Genomic DNA, 14,435 nt, shown 5'->3' with positions numbered 1-14,435 from the left:
CAGATTTTGCAGCCTGCATCACAGTTAGGTTATTTGCATTACTATCATTATTAGGTTATATATGCCTTCACCATGGAGACACTGTGGTGTATTTATTACGTTTTTATTTTGTACCAACACAGAATATAATATGTTTTTTTGTAATTTTAACTTTCTTTTTTTCCAACACAGAACATTAATTTCAACTTTAGAATTACAACAATATTTAGCAAGTAGAACAAGACGTGCTTTCCGGCCACCAGATGGCGCTATTTTCACCGTCTTAATTGCTGCTGAGGCTGTCAGACCATAGACTTTATTTATTATTTTATCCACTTTACTTCAACCGATCACCACCAAAATTTTATCATCTGTCATCTCCCATTATCCACCTTTCCTGAAAATCTCATCAAAATCCGTTCAGAACTTTCTGAGTTATTTTACAGACAAACAAACAGACAGACAAACAAACAGACCAGCGCCAGTGAAAACATAACCTCCTTGGCGGAGTTAATAATCAGTGATAAAGGAAGAAGAGACGTTTCACCTCCACCTCATGATTTTGCTTCTGTACTTCTTAATGACATAATGCTTTTCCTGTCCCTAACCCTCACCTTTACCATTGAAATACAATCAGTAAATAAAGTAGGTTGTAGGTGGGACACAGGGGGGATGTTGCCCCCAGTATTTAGAACATGTGCATACAAACATTTTGCAGACAAACAGACAAACAGACCAACAGTGGCGAAAACATAACCTCCTTGGCGGAGGTAATAAAGTAGGTTGTATTATTAAAGATGAAGCTACACAGTAGTATATAAAGTAGTAACAGGTAGCTCCACCTCTACTTGCTCCATAGGTGTAGATTTCAGGGGGACACAGGGGGGATGTTGCCCTCAGTATTTAGAACATGTGCTTGCAAACATGAAAGTAGTAGAGGTGGTGTGGTCGACCCGGTTGCTAGGTATGATGCATTCCTTTAACCGGTGTGATTGGTTGTAACAGACACACCCTTTTGTAAACCTGTAAGGTGTGGACACCTTGTGGAAATGAAATGAACTGCTGACTGTGAAAGTGTGGGCGGCAAGTGCTGGATTTTGTAATTTACGTGACAACGCCTGAAAGCAACACAGGCTCCGCTCCAATTGACTGCGCCATAGTGGGTGTCGCCCAAGGCGCCATTTAGGCTAGAACCACCACTGTTTCCACCATTTTCTCCTCTGATAGAAGCTCTTTTTAGATAGGAATTGTGCAAATTTGCAGGAAAGCCCAGTCAGTCTTTTTTCAGCATTGGCAGTATAAAAACAAAATCGGGGAGTGCGGCAAAATGCCGCCTACCTACTTTTGTTTATACAGAATGTGCCTTTTTCGGGGCAATGGGGGGCGTGAGCAAGTAACAAAACGTGTAGCTCAGCGTGTGACGTAAACCGTGATGTGGGAGGGAAGCCGTGAGATTCTCTCGTAAGTCGGCCTGTTCTTCTCCGTCCCCGTCATCTGACGGTTAATGGCCTCTTCGTTTGCAAGGACAAGGAGGGTGCACAATTCCTTGTCTCCCCAGTTGCTCATCTTTACAGTGTCTGTCAGGTTTGTGTTTCCCTCTTGCTACTAGCTGCTCGCTAATTCCTGCTATCAGCTGTTTCCTGTTTATCCACCGCCAGTGGCTCGCACGTGCTGTGTCATCAGCTCCTCCCACAAGTCTTCAACAGCCCCTCCCATTGCAGAAGGCCGCCTCTGTCTGTTTAAACTAAAAGGGTTCCGCCAATATGTCTACCCTACGAAGCGGAAAATTGGGCACCTCGGATCAACTCGCCAATCCGGCTCTGTGTGTCTAAACGCTCACAGCTTGCCGGCAAAACTGCCCAACATTCGCGGAAAATCTGGCAGTGTAAAAGGGGCTTAAGAAACTCTCAGAAGTCCTCCTCCCTGCTCCTAACAGTTTTTCATCTTAAGAACTCTTTTAATGTCTGAGATGCTCTGTAAATAACATTTATCTTTACAAGGACCCAGTCTTAACTTTAAGGGGGAATTTCTAAGAAAACATCACAATTCTAATAATCTTCTTAGAACTTTGTCACTAAGAGCGACTCTTAGCACTCGTACACTTTGTGAATATGGCCCCTTAGTGCTAAAGTGCCAAAACATTCCTGTGTCTATGTGTTGTGCTTTTATTTTGAAGGTCAGGCACACTGAGAAGACTGCAAAAACATCACGCCCAGTTGTTGGACTTCACTGAGCACTGTTCAGTCACAGCAGCAGAGTTAACTCTGTAAAGTAAACACACTAAGAGATGGAGACATTACACAGTGTCTTGGGCTTTGAGTGGATGGACAGCAGGAGTATTTTGATATTTCTGTGTGTCTTTCTGTTGTTGGCTCATGTTTTGAAGAACAGAGCGCCACCAAACTTTCCTCCAGGACCGTGGGCTCTTCCTTTCATTGGCGACCTTTTTCGCATTAATCCCAGCAGAATCCACCTGCAGATGGGAGAGGTATGTATCAGAGTGCTCAGAGGTGGACAAAGATACTTTAACTACAGAAGAAGTAGCAACACCACGGTGTACAAGTACGCTGTTTAAGTGCAAGTTCTCATTCAAAAATTTACAGTGAAAGTCTGAAAGTGTGGGCATCAACATATATTAAAAGTACCAAAAGAAAATGTAGTCATGATGCAGAATGGCCCATTTCAGAATAATTTATTATTGAATAATAATTATTGATGCATTAGTGTGTCCATCACTTTGCTGTTGCAGCTGGTAAAGACAGCTATTAAATTCCTTCAGGGTCAACAAAATATTATCTTAACTGGTGTTTGTATTATTAATCTGAAACTTTCAAGTAACTAAAGGTATTATATTAGTTTAGTTTAGTTTAGTTTAGTTTAGTTTATTAGTTTAGTTGACAGGGACCATGTACAGGACAGGTTCTATACCAGAGTTAGCTAAATAGCTAATTTGCATCTGTGGTCCCTGGGCAGGAAGTTAAAAAGACAAAACACATTCTAAACACTACAGACAATATCAAAAACAAAACAACAGTATCAACAACATTACAGAGGAAACATCATACAAAATACATTCTATATACAAAGATCAATGATGGCATGATTGATTCTCTTTTAGCCATGTCTTCAGAGACTGTTTAAAACTGTTAAGACTTGCACAGTTTCTAATATGGAGTGGGATTAATATTAATGCAGTGAAGTAATATTTCCCTCTGAACTGTAGGTATAAATAACTGAGTAAATGCACTTGATGACTTTGCTCGGTGTCACACCTCGTTCAGTGAAATAAAATGTCTGAGGCTTTTTAAAAAACACACACACCTACGTCTACCTCTGTATTCACTGTGATAGATTTGTACACTTTTCCAAATGTGTATTACTTTGCCTTAATTCATATAACATTGTACATCACTTTCTGCATTTTTAAATGCTTAAATAAATACATCTGGGTGTAGAAGAAAAATCCAGAGAGCAACATTTCAGGGCTGCTAGACAACATGTTTCAGGCATTTTCCCGTGGCAAAGGTAGTTAATCATTTACTTAAATCTAAAACGGATTTACAAAAGATCAAATAAGTTGCATGCCAGCATTATACTTGTGAACTAAGGAGTGCCCTGATAGCCGCTAAGGGGCTTTAGAAGGGGGGTTGGGGGGGGATCAGGGTCCTGTGTTAAACCACACACTGATCTAAGTGACATGTTGTGTCTGTCTATCGATCTCCCCCTGCTCTGTTTTAGTACCTTTGACATCACAACCCTAACACACAACCCTACAAATAAAAAACCCTGAAGCTATTCTGGCACACTGATTCTCCGATGTGCCAGACCAGCAGAATTCTTACAAATTGCCTAAATTGCCAGGGTTCCTTACCACCCTCTTTCCCAGCTGTCACTCCTGCATTAGAGTCGAAACTCATGATTGTGGTTGCAGGATTAATACTGTGTTGTCCACAGAGCTGCTGAGTCCACTCTGCACCCGGTCAGAGGTCATTGTGTACCTCAAAATAACCGCAACAGAGTTCAGGATGGAAGAGGAGACATTTCCGCTGGTATCAACAATGCTAACTTTTAAAGAAGCTACAGTAGTCAAATCCAGAGGTTAAACATTAACCTGTGACCCAGGTGCATGTTTGTGCTGCAGCCCTCTGAAGCTAGACTCTTATTTTTTTGTGTGTCATCCTCAGTGAACCAAAACACCAGTCTGCTCTGTGTGTTCAGTTTGCAGAGAAATATGGAAACATTTTCAGCCTCCAGATCTTTGGTGGAAGAGTTGTAGTCCTATATGGCTACAAGCTTGTGAGAGAGGCCCTGGTCCAAAGAGGAGAGGACTACACAGATCGCCCCTCTGTGCCACTGTTTGAAGAAATAACTGGGAGAAAAGGTGTGTGTGTTGTGTTGTGTTTAAAAAGTCACAAGTTAGTATTTAGTTAGAGTGGTAGCATCAAACCATTATGGGCATATTAGCATTCAGCTAGCTGTGCTAATGCTGTTTTGTGTTTCCAAAGGTCTGGTGATATCGAACGGCCCTCCATGGAAGGAGCAGAGGAGATTTGCTCTTCGTACACTCAGAAACTTCGGTTTGGGCAAGAAGACGCTGGAGCCATCCATCCAGCAGGAGTGCCATTATCTCATTGAGGCTTTTGCCCTTCAGCAAGGCACTGAGCACATTTCACTTTTCAACAAGCAACAGCTAATTAGTAATAATGCCTCTTGTAGAGCATGATCTCTCTTCTGCTGTGCTTCAGTTTTGCAACAGAAGCATGCACCATGTGACTCTGTGTTTCCCTGCCTCATGATCTAACAGGCTGCACCTGTGTGCTTCATTTGGCTTAATCATCCACAATTAATATGTCACACTCAGTACTTTTAATGTGCATTTTATGTTTTGACTTTCCTGCGTTTCTTGTCTACATTTTGTCTTTATTTTACAGGGAAGCCGTTTAACGCCCAGACACTGATAAACAACGCTGTGTCCAACATCATCTGCTGCCTGGTGTTTGGAGAACGCTTTGAGTACACTGACAAGCAGCACCAGAATATTCTTCAGATCTTCAACGAGCTATTGTACTTAGAGGCAGGCATGTGGGCACAGGTGAGCCTCCTTTGCAAACAAGACGCAGTGATCTTTGTAAAATCAGGTCTGATATATTGACAGAAATTGAACATAACAGTTAATCTCTGAAAATGAGAGTTGTTTTGTTTTCGTTACCTTAGAATGAACTGTTTATCTACATAGGAGGCAGGTCCTCCTTCATTGAGATGGCCATGTTGAACCACCATGTTCCTACAGTAGCCCAGAACAGACAAACCAAACACTTGCTCCAGATAGGGCCATTCGCATTTTCGTGTCAGCCACCGTAGTTTGAAGCCCATCTGCGATGTGCCAAACAGCATAGGAGGAAACACTGATTTGTAAAGTAAAACTGATTTATTAAGTGTTTCTACTGATTTTAATCACCTGGTGTGTTTGTTTCTGAGAGGATGAGACCTCTGTGGATAATTTGGCTCCCAGTAAAAACCTCCTGAACAGTGAACACTGTAGGAATCCTAACCAGGAGAAGTCAGCTGGTTGCAATGTGTAATCCTCAAGGCTGTTTCAATCAGGAGAGACAGAAGGATGCACAAAGTATCTGTACAGATTAACAGATGATTTGTGCTGATAAGATTTAACACAAGTCTTTGGTGCTCGGACACCAGAGGGAGATTATTTGTGATGATGGGACATCTGAATGTCAGCAGGATGAATCCCCCATGGAGTCCAGACACTGGTGGAGGTGATGGTTGCTGCAGTCAGAGTAGACTGGGAGGTGATTTAGAAGAGGAGGTGGTACCAAGGCTGCAGCATGAAAGGACCGTGGGCAGAAAAAGAACCATACTCAAAATGTGAGATGATGCATTGCTGTGCTGTTGGCTGATTGTCGATCAGCTGTAGAACAGCTGATGACTCGATTGACAGCCCCAGACATTGACAGCTGGAGACAGAGAGAGAGAGAGCCTTTCACGACACTCAAGGTCACCTTACAAGCAAAGACAGAGAAAATAACAACAGATTTAAAAAGTCAACGAGAGAAGGAATACAGTAACAAATAAATAAATAATAATAACTAGTCCATAGCCATTGGTAGCTTTGTCACCTTCTACCTATGCCAGTCCTCAATGCCTATGTGCAGTTTCACATAGATTGACCACGTCAGTGAGTAGAAAAACGTGGGACAGACAGAATGACTGACTGACAGAATGACACACTGACAGTTTCCCTGATTATGTACAGCATACCATACCATGACTTAGTCATACCAAACATTAGAAAACACCAACATTGGTCCACAGGGGGAGCCACAGCGATCGGTCGCATTTTAGCCATTTTGAAGCATTTTTCTGTTGTTATAGCGCCACCCAGTTGCCAATTACAGTTAAATTTCTCCAGTCACCTTGAGGCGTCCTGTTCTACATATCTACCAAGTTTAGTAAAAATCCATATGGCGGTTAGGCCTAGATAAGAAATGAGCTCTCTAGCGCCCCCATTTTGTTTGATGGGGTCAATAATGGAGGGGTCCCCTCAGATTATGTGTGGTCATATGCCTACAAAGTTGCGTGGTGATGGGTGAAACCCTTGAGATGTTATACACCTTTATGTGATGAGCCACGCCCTCCGCAATATTCATTGCCTTATAGAAGCTCAGTTTTAGTAAGTTTTCCAACTTTTGCCAAGAGGGAACTTTAGATATTGGTCCCTAGATTATGTTCACCCAGTTTCATGCAGATCGCTCAAACTTCCTAGGAAGAGATCCATTTGAAGTGTTTTTCAAAAAATTCAAAATGGTGGAAAATCTATATAAGCAGAAGTTATGGGTTCTTGAGGCAAATGTGTTCCTCATGAGGAGAGGCATCTCTGTGCAAAGTTTCATGTCTCTACGACATACGGGGCATGAGATATGGCCATTCAAAGTTTGACATTTCAATGGGTTGCTATAGCGCCCCCCTTTGGCCAATTGATGTAATATTGCTTCATTGGCATCCTCCCATGACCCTCTACCACTGTGCCAAATTTCACATGGATTGACCAAGTCAGTGAGGAGAAAAACGTGGAACACACACACAGACAGAGTTTTCGTCATTATATAGTAAGATTATGCTAAATATGTTTACGTAGAGGCAGGATGAAAAATATATTGTGTTTGATCTACTTAAGAAAATTAAGGCAACTCTTTGCATCAGATAATTATGCAGATCAAGCGAGGCTCATCTTTGTATAAACTTAATTTTTCGTGTGTAAAAAATACATTTTGCAAGTGAAGTCAATTTAGTTGTGTTAAGGTGGTGTACTTGCGAAATTTAGGTTGACTTTACTTAGAAAAATTATTTGTTACGTACAGAAGATTAAGTCATTTATACATTATATTATATATTATATATTATATTTAGACCAGTCTTGATCGACATAATAATCTTAATTTTTTAAAGTTACACACACTCATATGATCCTCTCTTTGAATGCCTGATGTTGAGAGAAGACCTTTGAGCAGACAGATATGTTGACTCACAGGGTTTGTTCACTGTTAATATTTTGCTCTGTAGGAAAAGCACAGGTGTTGCTAACAAACGTGTGTATGTTGACCACGTTGTGTTAAAGTGTCCCATGACAGTGTGACAGTGAGTCTCCACGCACAACACCAGCACTCTGAAACTGAAGCAGCTAAATGGAATTCAGACATCATTCATTTTAATATTCACAGCGACTGGTGTGTATACTGGTGGTGCGCAGGTGTATATCGTGACACAAGTGATAAATAAAATCCTCTATCACAGTGTGTGTAATTTTATATTGCAATATTTATTCATTGTGATTTATGGGTTGTGTTTTTTGACAAATCCAATACTGACTCTGACTGACTCTGTAGATTTATAACGTATTTCCCTGGCTGATGAAGTGGCTGCCTGGACCTCACAGGAGGATATTCACTCTGACACAATATATCACTGACTATGTACAAGCCAAGATCAACGAACACAGAGGGAGCTTTGACCCGTCCTCACCAAGAGACTACATCGACTGCTTCCTCACTGAGATGGAAGAGGTGAGTCTTTTTACGTGTCTGTGTTGTGTTTGTTCTCTTTGCATCTGCTGATAAAATATGTCAACCGACACTACAAACTGTCCTTTGTGATATTGACAGATGAAGGACAAAGACTCTGGTTTTGATTTAGAGAATTTGAGTTTTTGCGCTGTGGACCTTTTTGTTGCTGGAACTGAAACCACGACCACGACTTTACACTGGGGACTGCTGTACATGATCTACTACCCTCACATACAAGGTGTGTGTATGTATGAGTAATATCTGTCCCAACTGTAAGTGTCCTGACAAGTATCAGAGGTCCCTCAGTCGTCCACGCAGAACACAGCCTCACTCTGTTTCCTGTTGTCACTGTGTGCAGAGAGAGTCCAGGCTGAGATAGATACTGTCGTTGGTTCATCCAAACAGCCCTCGATGACTGACAGAGAAAACATGCCCTATACTGATGCCGTCATCCATGAGATCCAGAGGATGGCCGACATTCTTCCCCTCAATTTGCTCCACATGACAAACAAGGACACCACACTGGACAAGTACACACTGCCAAAGGTACATGATGCACATGTGATTGCTTTACAATATGTGAGCAACGTTAAGCGTTACATTTAGGGAACCATGGATAGATTACTGAACAGAGGAGCCCCTCTGGCCTTCACCTGGAACATACTCCCCATATTAACGTATACTGATCAGGAAAAGACCCAAAAGACCTCAAGAGACACAAAGAAAGTGGAAAACGGGGCAAAACACACAGAGAGAGACACAAATTGACCACAAGGAGGGTTCCTAATGTCATTACCAGTCTGTGTGGTGTTCCTCAAGCTTCACGTAATTTGTCCTTTGCTCATATCTCCTGGGGGTGCAGGGCACATAAAAGTTAATACCTACATTCAATGGAGAAGCACAACCGAAACTTGTAATATGTACTGTAATTCAAACCAATAAACAAAGTTGGGGAAAAAAAAGATTACAAGGAGACGCAAAACAGCAACAACCAAAGAGGCAAAATCACCACAAAGTCTGTGTGTCGTGCTCCTTTGTAAGAGATGGGTGGTGGCGGGGCCTCTTGCATAACTGTTTCCAGGCCAACTGTCTCAAAATTCCCCCACTGGTGCATTGATGGTAAAATTCTGGGCCAGTACCGATGTTTAAAATGAGAATTTGGCTGATAGCAAATAACAATAATTTTGTTGTTGTTGTTGTTGTTGTTAATTATTCCCCCTTTTGTGCCAGTGAAACACAGAAATGTTCATTGTTCAAAAATTACTCTCTCTGAGCCATTCTGCGTTTCATTACACTGTGTTTTCAAATATACAAATTTATGAAACAACCTTTAAAATGTGTAAGATTTAGGGAGAATTAGTCAGGATTGCAGATTGCACCGAGCTGAAACTTCTCCTGGTCAGGATTCCTTCAGTGTTCATTGTTGAGGAGGTTCTTACCAGGAGCAGAATTATCCACAGAGGTTTCCTCCTCTCCAAAACAAACAGACCAGGTGATTAAAACTGGTAAAACCACCGGATAAAGCAGAGTTGGCCCACTAGTCCAGCACCTGCTAACCTATGCTCACATGTTTGGGTTGTCCATACGTACGTATGCATGTCCCATTCTCGTAAAGGTGTAAAAACAGTAATGAGTAATGTGTTATACATTGATTTTTTTGAGATACGACTCCAATACTGATTAAAACAAACTCACCAGAAGAAGTACTTCCGTTAACTGTTTTCATTCTTGGCATTTTCTCAGGGCACCCCTGTCCTGCCCACGCTGATCTCGGTTCTACGTGATGAGACGATGTGGGAAACTCCACACTCCTTCAACCCTCAACATTTTCTGGACCAGGACGGCAAATTTAGGAAGAGAGAGGCCTTCCTCCCCTTTTCAGCAGGTCAGTCAGTAGTCTCTAAAACTGAGTTATATGTTATTTAATCCTTTAAGTGTTTTGCAGAAGAACATGAAGACAGTTTAAAGGCCCTGACACACCAAGCTGACGGTCGGCCATCGACCAAAGTCGGGCCGTTGGTGAGTGTATGTCGCCCTAGTTTTTGCGGTGTATCCCGCACCGTCAGCACTTCGGTGTTGGTGTTGGTGTTGGCGGCTTTTCGGCCGATTGAGCATGTTGAATCGACGGTGGAGCTTGTCGGTGAGAGAGATCACTCTGATTGGCTGTTCAGGTTTTATTCCCTCGCCCCTGTAGCGAGTGAATCTGCCTGTAGTGAAACCGGGTCTAACCGGTGCTTCCTCCTCAGGCTCCACTTCACTCAGCTGCCCCACAGACCCGCTGCTTCTTCACACTTTAACCTGAATAACAAACCGGAGCTAGCTGGGAGCGGCTAGCGGAGCGTTAGCCGCAGCATGACCGGGGGGAAGCACAGCCAGTTAGCCTCCGCTAGCTTCCCAGCTAGCACCGGCTCTCCGTTTGGATCCAACCGGAGCACCGAGCCCTGGTTTGTTATTCAGGTTAAAGTGGGAAGAAGCAGTGGGTTTATCGGGCAGCTGAGTGAAGTGGAGCCTGCGGAGGAAACACCGGGACCGTCTGGATGTAATAGTCCGTGGAGGTGCTGCGGTGCTCGGCTGCACAGATAGGAAACCCCTCGGCTGACAGGATGTACCACTCTCTCACTCCGCTCTCTCTCACGCAGGCGCAGAACGTACGTGCTACTTGGCCGTCAGATGTAGTCCGTGTTGGCTTTTGTCGCCGCTAGTTCTTTGATGTCAGTTTGGTGTGTCCGCACCTTAACAGTTTCCTGTACATAAGAGGGAATCAGGTTTCATGTCTTACTTCTTTGGTTGTTTCAGACTCTGAGCTGCAGCATTATCATGTGGTCAAAGTGGAAATAGTGTGTATATAACTCATCTGTTGTGTATCGTCAGGTAAGCGTGTGTGTCTCGGGGAGCAGCTGGCCAGGATGGAATTATTCCTCTTCTTCACCTCCCTCCTTCAGAGGTTTTCTTTCTCAGCACCTGCTGGAGAGCAGCCCAGTCTGGATTACAAGTTAGGAACCACTCTGTGTCCCAAACCTTACCGCCTCTGTGCCGTACCACGATAATCCACCGCCTGCCCCAAACTGAACCATCACCAACACAAAGAGTCCATCCCCCAATAACCAAATGGATCCCTTACAGACTCATTGACTCAAGCCCTAAGCCCTTACAGACCTAGGACCAATTCCATTTCTTCCCCTTAGCCCTTGTCTTGGCCCTTCCCCTTGGTTTTGCGCGTTCACGTGAGGGGAAGTGGTGTCCCAAATCTACGTCAGCTTAGCTCTTAACCTGAGCTCTTAATTGGGACACCACTTCCCCTCACGTGAATGTGCAAAACCAAGGGGAAGGGCCAAGATAGGGGGAAGAAATGGAATTGGTCCTAGGTCTGTAAGGGCTTAGGGCTTGAGTCAACGAGTCGGTAAGGGATCCATTTGGTTATTGCGGGCATGTGTCTAACTACAGTTGTCTTTAATAACAATGATAATAGATAAATGGAAACTTCTTCGTCTTTCTTTAATAGGTTGTGTGAATAATGTTAGGATGGTGGTTCTTCCCAAATTTCTTTATCTGTTTCAGAACATCCCTATCTACTTCACATCTTCTTTTAAGACTCTAGACTCCATCATTATGCCCTTTGTCTGGGCCAACAAGCCTTCTGGCATCTCTGAGACACACCTACAGAAGCCCATGGCTGACAGGGTCTTTGCCTCTCTGTCTTTTGACATTATTATTGGACCTGTAATGAAAGAGCGTGCGTTCTCTGGAACCACATCCAAGGAAACACTTTCGGGCCCAGGTGGCCTGAGATTGAGTCCTATGATATGCTATCAACTACCACAAAGTTTAATATATTCAATGTCATACTTGCGTTTGGCCATGTTGTCGAGCTACTTTGCTGTCTACTGTGGTTATTCACTCACTCTACAGCAGGAAACGGCACTTCAGAATAAGAGCTTGTGCCGGAAATTCACTGTACTTCAAAATAAAACTTTTTTTACAAACTTGACAAATTTGCGAGTCATTTGCTGTCCATTCAGAGTCCACCCGGGACCCACTTTTGGATCACGACCCACCATTTGGGAACCACTGCATTAAATAATGTTGCCAACTCTGAGCAACTTTGAAAAATAAAATGGCTGATCACTATGACTGCTGTGAAATAAATCAATATATAACTTCTTGTCATTAACATAAGACATCAGCTCCGCCAGATCTCTGATACTCATCATGTACACTATATGAGAAAAAATTAAATTACTGGGAGGTTGGCTCATTAAACGGTTTAATCGTTAAGAAGCTGATCTTTTAAAATATATTTTCCCAACATTAATGAAGAGTAAAAATTAAAAACCCAAAAAGTAAGGTATTGTCCCAATTCTCAACAATGAGTGACTACAAAAGGCTCACTGTGAAATGTTTTTGCTCCTGCAGACAGGATGTGTCTCATGTTATCTGATGAGGAGAGGGGGAAGTTGGACAAAAAAAGGCCCCATAGTGTTGCATAACGCTGGTGACCTCTCACAACCTCTGAAGTGAAAAACAAGGCTGGAGCTTGAGCTCTTCCAGCTGGTTGTTGACTCTGTGTGCAGTGTGTGTTATGGACACAGGGAGGCTTCCTGATCAGTTCAGTAAAAATAATGTCAGTAATCTGGAATACAGTGTAAATTTTTACCTTGTACAATAGATGTATTTTTATGCAGACTGGTGTATGTTACAGTTGTGTTGAGTGGATAGCTGTGTCATGATCTCAAAATACGAGTTACTTCTGACCGAGTATCAAAGGCTGCAGCAGTAAAATAATTCAGTAATAATCAGTGATAAAGGAAGAAGAGACGTTTGACCTCCACCTCATGATTTTGCTTCTGTACTTCTTAATGACATAATGCTGTTCCTGTCACTATTGGTGCCCCATTGGTTTGCCGACCAGTGGGGCTAACTGATATATTATGCTTTTGGTGTATCCTGTTGGAAAAACGTCAAAAACGTTCTTCCTGGAAGCGAAGGCTTCTAGGGCAGCCTTCTGTTTCTCTCTCAAGGAAAAAGATAAGTGTAGTTGGCTTAGCGTTTCTTCCAAAGCTAAATTAAATGACGCGGTCCTTCTGCAGCTGCCATTTTGTCTGTTTACTTTTCGACTCCTACGGCGCAGCGCTGTCCTTATCATGCCTGCCCAGAGCCCGCCTCTGTCAGATAGACTGATCTGATTGGTCCGATGGCGATTCACCGGGCTCTGCTCGTCGGGACCAGATCCCCGTGCAGAGCAAATTCGAAATTGCTAGGGGCGGGGCATCTGGATTTCCAGGTTAGGGATGTTGCCCTCAGTATTTAGAACATGTGCTTGCAACATGAAAATAGTAGAGGACTTAAAGACATTTATACCATAAATTGTTTCATAAACATTTACATTTAGAATGCAGGAAACTAAGACCTTGACACACCAAATTTTCTGGCAGAGGATCCCTGACCCCCCGTTTCAAATCTGTCCCCCAAAATATTGAAACGAAACCAACACCCTCGACTTACTGCAACAATACCATTAAGGGCACAGTGTGGGAGATTTAGGGACATCTATTTGCCAAAATTGTATATCCTCCTGAGACCTGAACTTTTGTTTAGTATGCTGTTTTTAATTTCTCCGAGCTATTTGGGCTCAGTAGGACCCAATAAGTAAAAAAAAAAAAAAAACCTAAACATTGTCAACAATAATAAAGTCCCAGTATCCTTAAACGAGACGATAATAAAGTCCCAATGTCTTCAGTCAAGAACATCCTAATTAACAGCGTCTTATCTTGTTACTGTTGCTGAAATTGGTGAAATCTGTTACCATATCAAACTACGAACATTATTAATCATAAATAAACAAGTTTCAGCCATAAAATGTGATCAGGTTTTGGGGTCAATTTTCAGGGTGGCCAAACAGAGCTTGACAGACTGCTTTTATTTTTTTACTGAGACGATAAAGGAGGTAATCAAGCACTTGGGTAAGAGGCCACTTAAAGGTTTCCGAAAAACTCTCTTGCACACTTACTGTTGTGTATGAATGGTGTTGTATAAATAAAATTGCCTTGCCTTACTGCTAGTGTGCTATTGGTTAAGCTGCCTGAGGCTAGTTCCTACATTTGAATGTGGGGCCCATGTGGGTAGTAAATAGGCTGAAAAATGGGCCCCCAATGGGACTGTCCACAAGTTCAATATAGGCCCTGTGCCATTTGACCACATGGGGGATTATCCAAGTGGGCCCCATATAAGATGCCCATTTTGGACCTCTAACCTCTTGGTACCCAGGTGGCACTAGAATAACCCATGTGGGGCCAACCTGAGGACACCCACCCATGTGGGTGATTGACCCTTCGCTAAGTCCCGCCCCTGGACACAGACTAGCCAATTATAATGTAGCAT

General features: G+C 42.8%; 1 protein-coding gene across 1 annotated transcript; it reads left to right on the top strand.

Annotated features, from left to right (window-relative positions):
- Positions 1-2,191: 2,191 nt before the first annotated feature.
- LOC117253503 (cytochrome P450 2J4-like) lies at positions 2,192-12,049 on the top strand. The gene is made up of 9 exons (XM_033620998.2): positions 2,192-2,467; positions 4,198-4,360; positions 4,485-4,634; positions 4,911-5,071; positions 7,881-8,057; positions 8,157-8,295; positions 8,416-8,603; positions 9,801-9,942; positions 10,929-12,049. The coding sequence occupies exons 1-9, from the start codon at positions 2,267-2,269 to the stop codon at positions 11,102-11,104; spliced, it is 1,497 nt and encodes a 498-aa protein (XP_033476889.2). The 5' UTR covers positions 2,192-2,266; the 3' UTR covers positions 11,105-12,049.
- Positions 12,050-14,435: the final 2,386 nt, after the last annotated feature.

Source organism: Epinephelus lanceolatus, chromosome 6, assembly GCF_041903045.1.
Source record: "Epinephelus lanceolatus isolate andai-2023 chromosome 6, ASM4190304v1, whole genome shotgun sequence".
Taxonomy (NCBI): domain Eukaryota; kingdom Metazoa; phylum Chordata; class Actinopteri; order Perciformes; family Serranidae; genus Epinephelus; species Epinephelus lanceolatus.
This window is presented reverse-complemented; position numbering and strand designations above follow the sequence as displayed.

What these genes read in the sequence shown, in the direction of transcription:
- LOC117253503 (XM_033620998.2), top strand. Translation starts at nt 2,267, where the DNA reads ATGGAGACATTACACAGTGTCTTGGGCTTTGAGTGGATGGACAGCAGG. An exon ending in TCCACCTGCAGATGGGAGAG is followed by an intron (nt 2,468 to 4,197) that starts GTATGTATCAGA and finishes CTGTGTGTTCAG; the next exon opens with TTTGCAGAGAAATATGGAAA. An exon ending in AGAAATAACTGGGAGAAAAG is followed by an intron (nt 4,361 to 4,484) that starts GTGTGTGTGTTG and finishes GTGTTTCCAAAG; the next exon opens with GTCTGGTGATATCGAACGGC.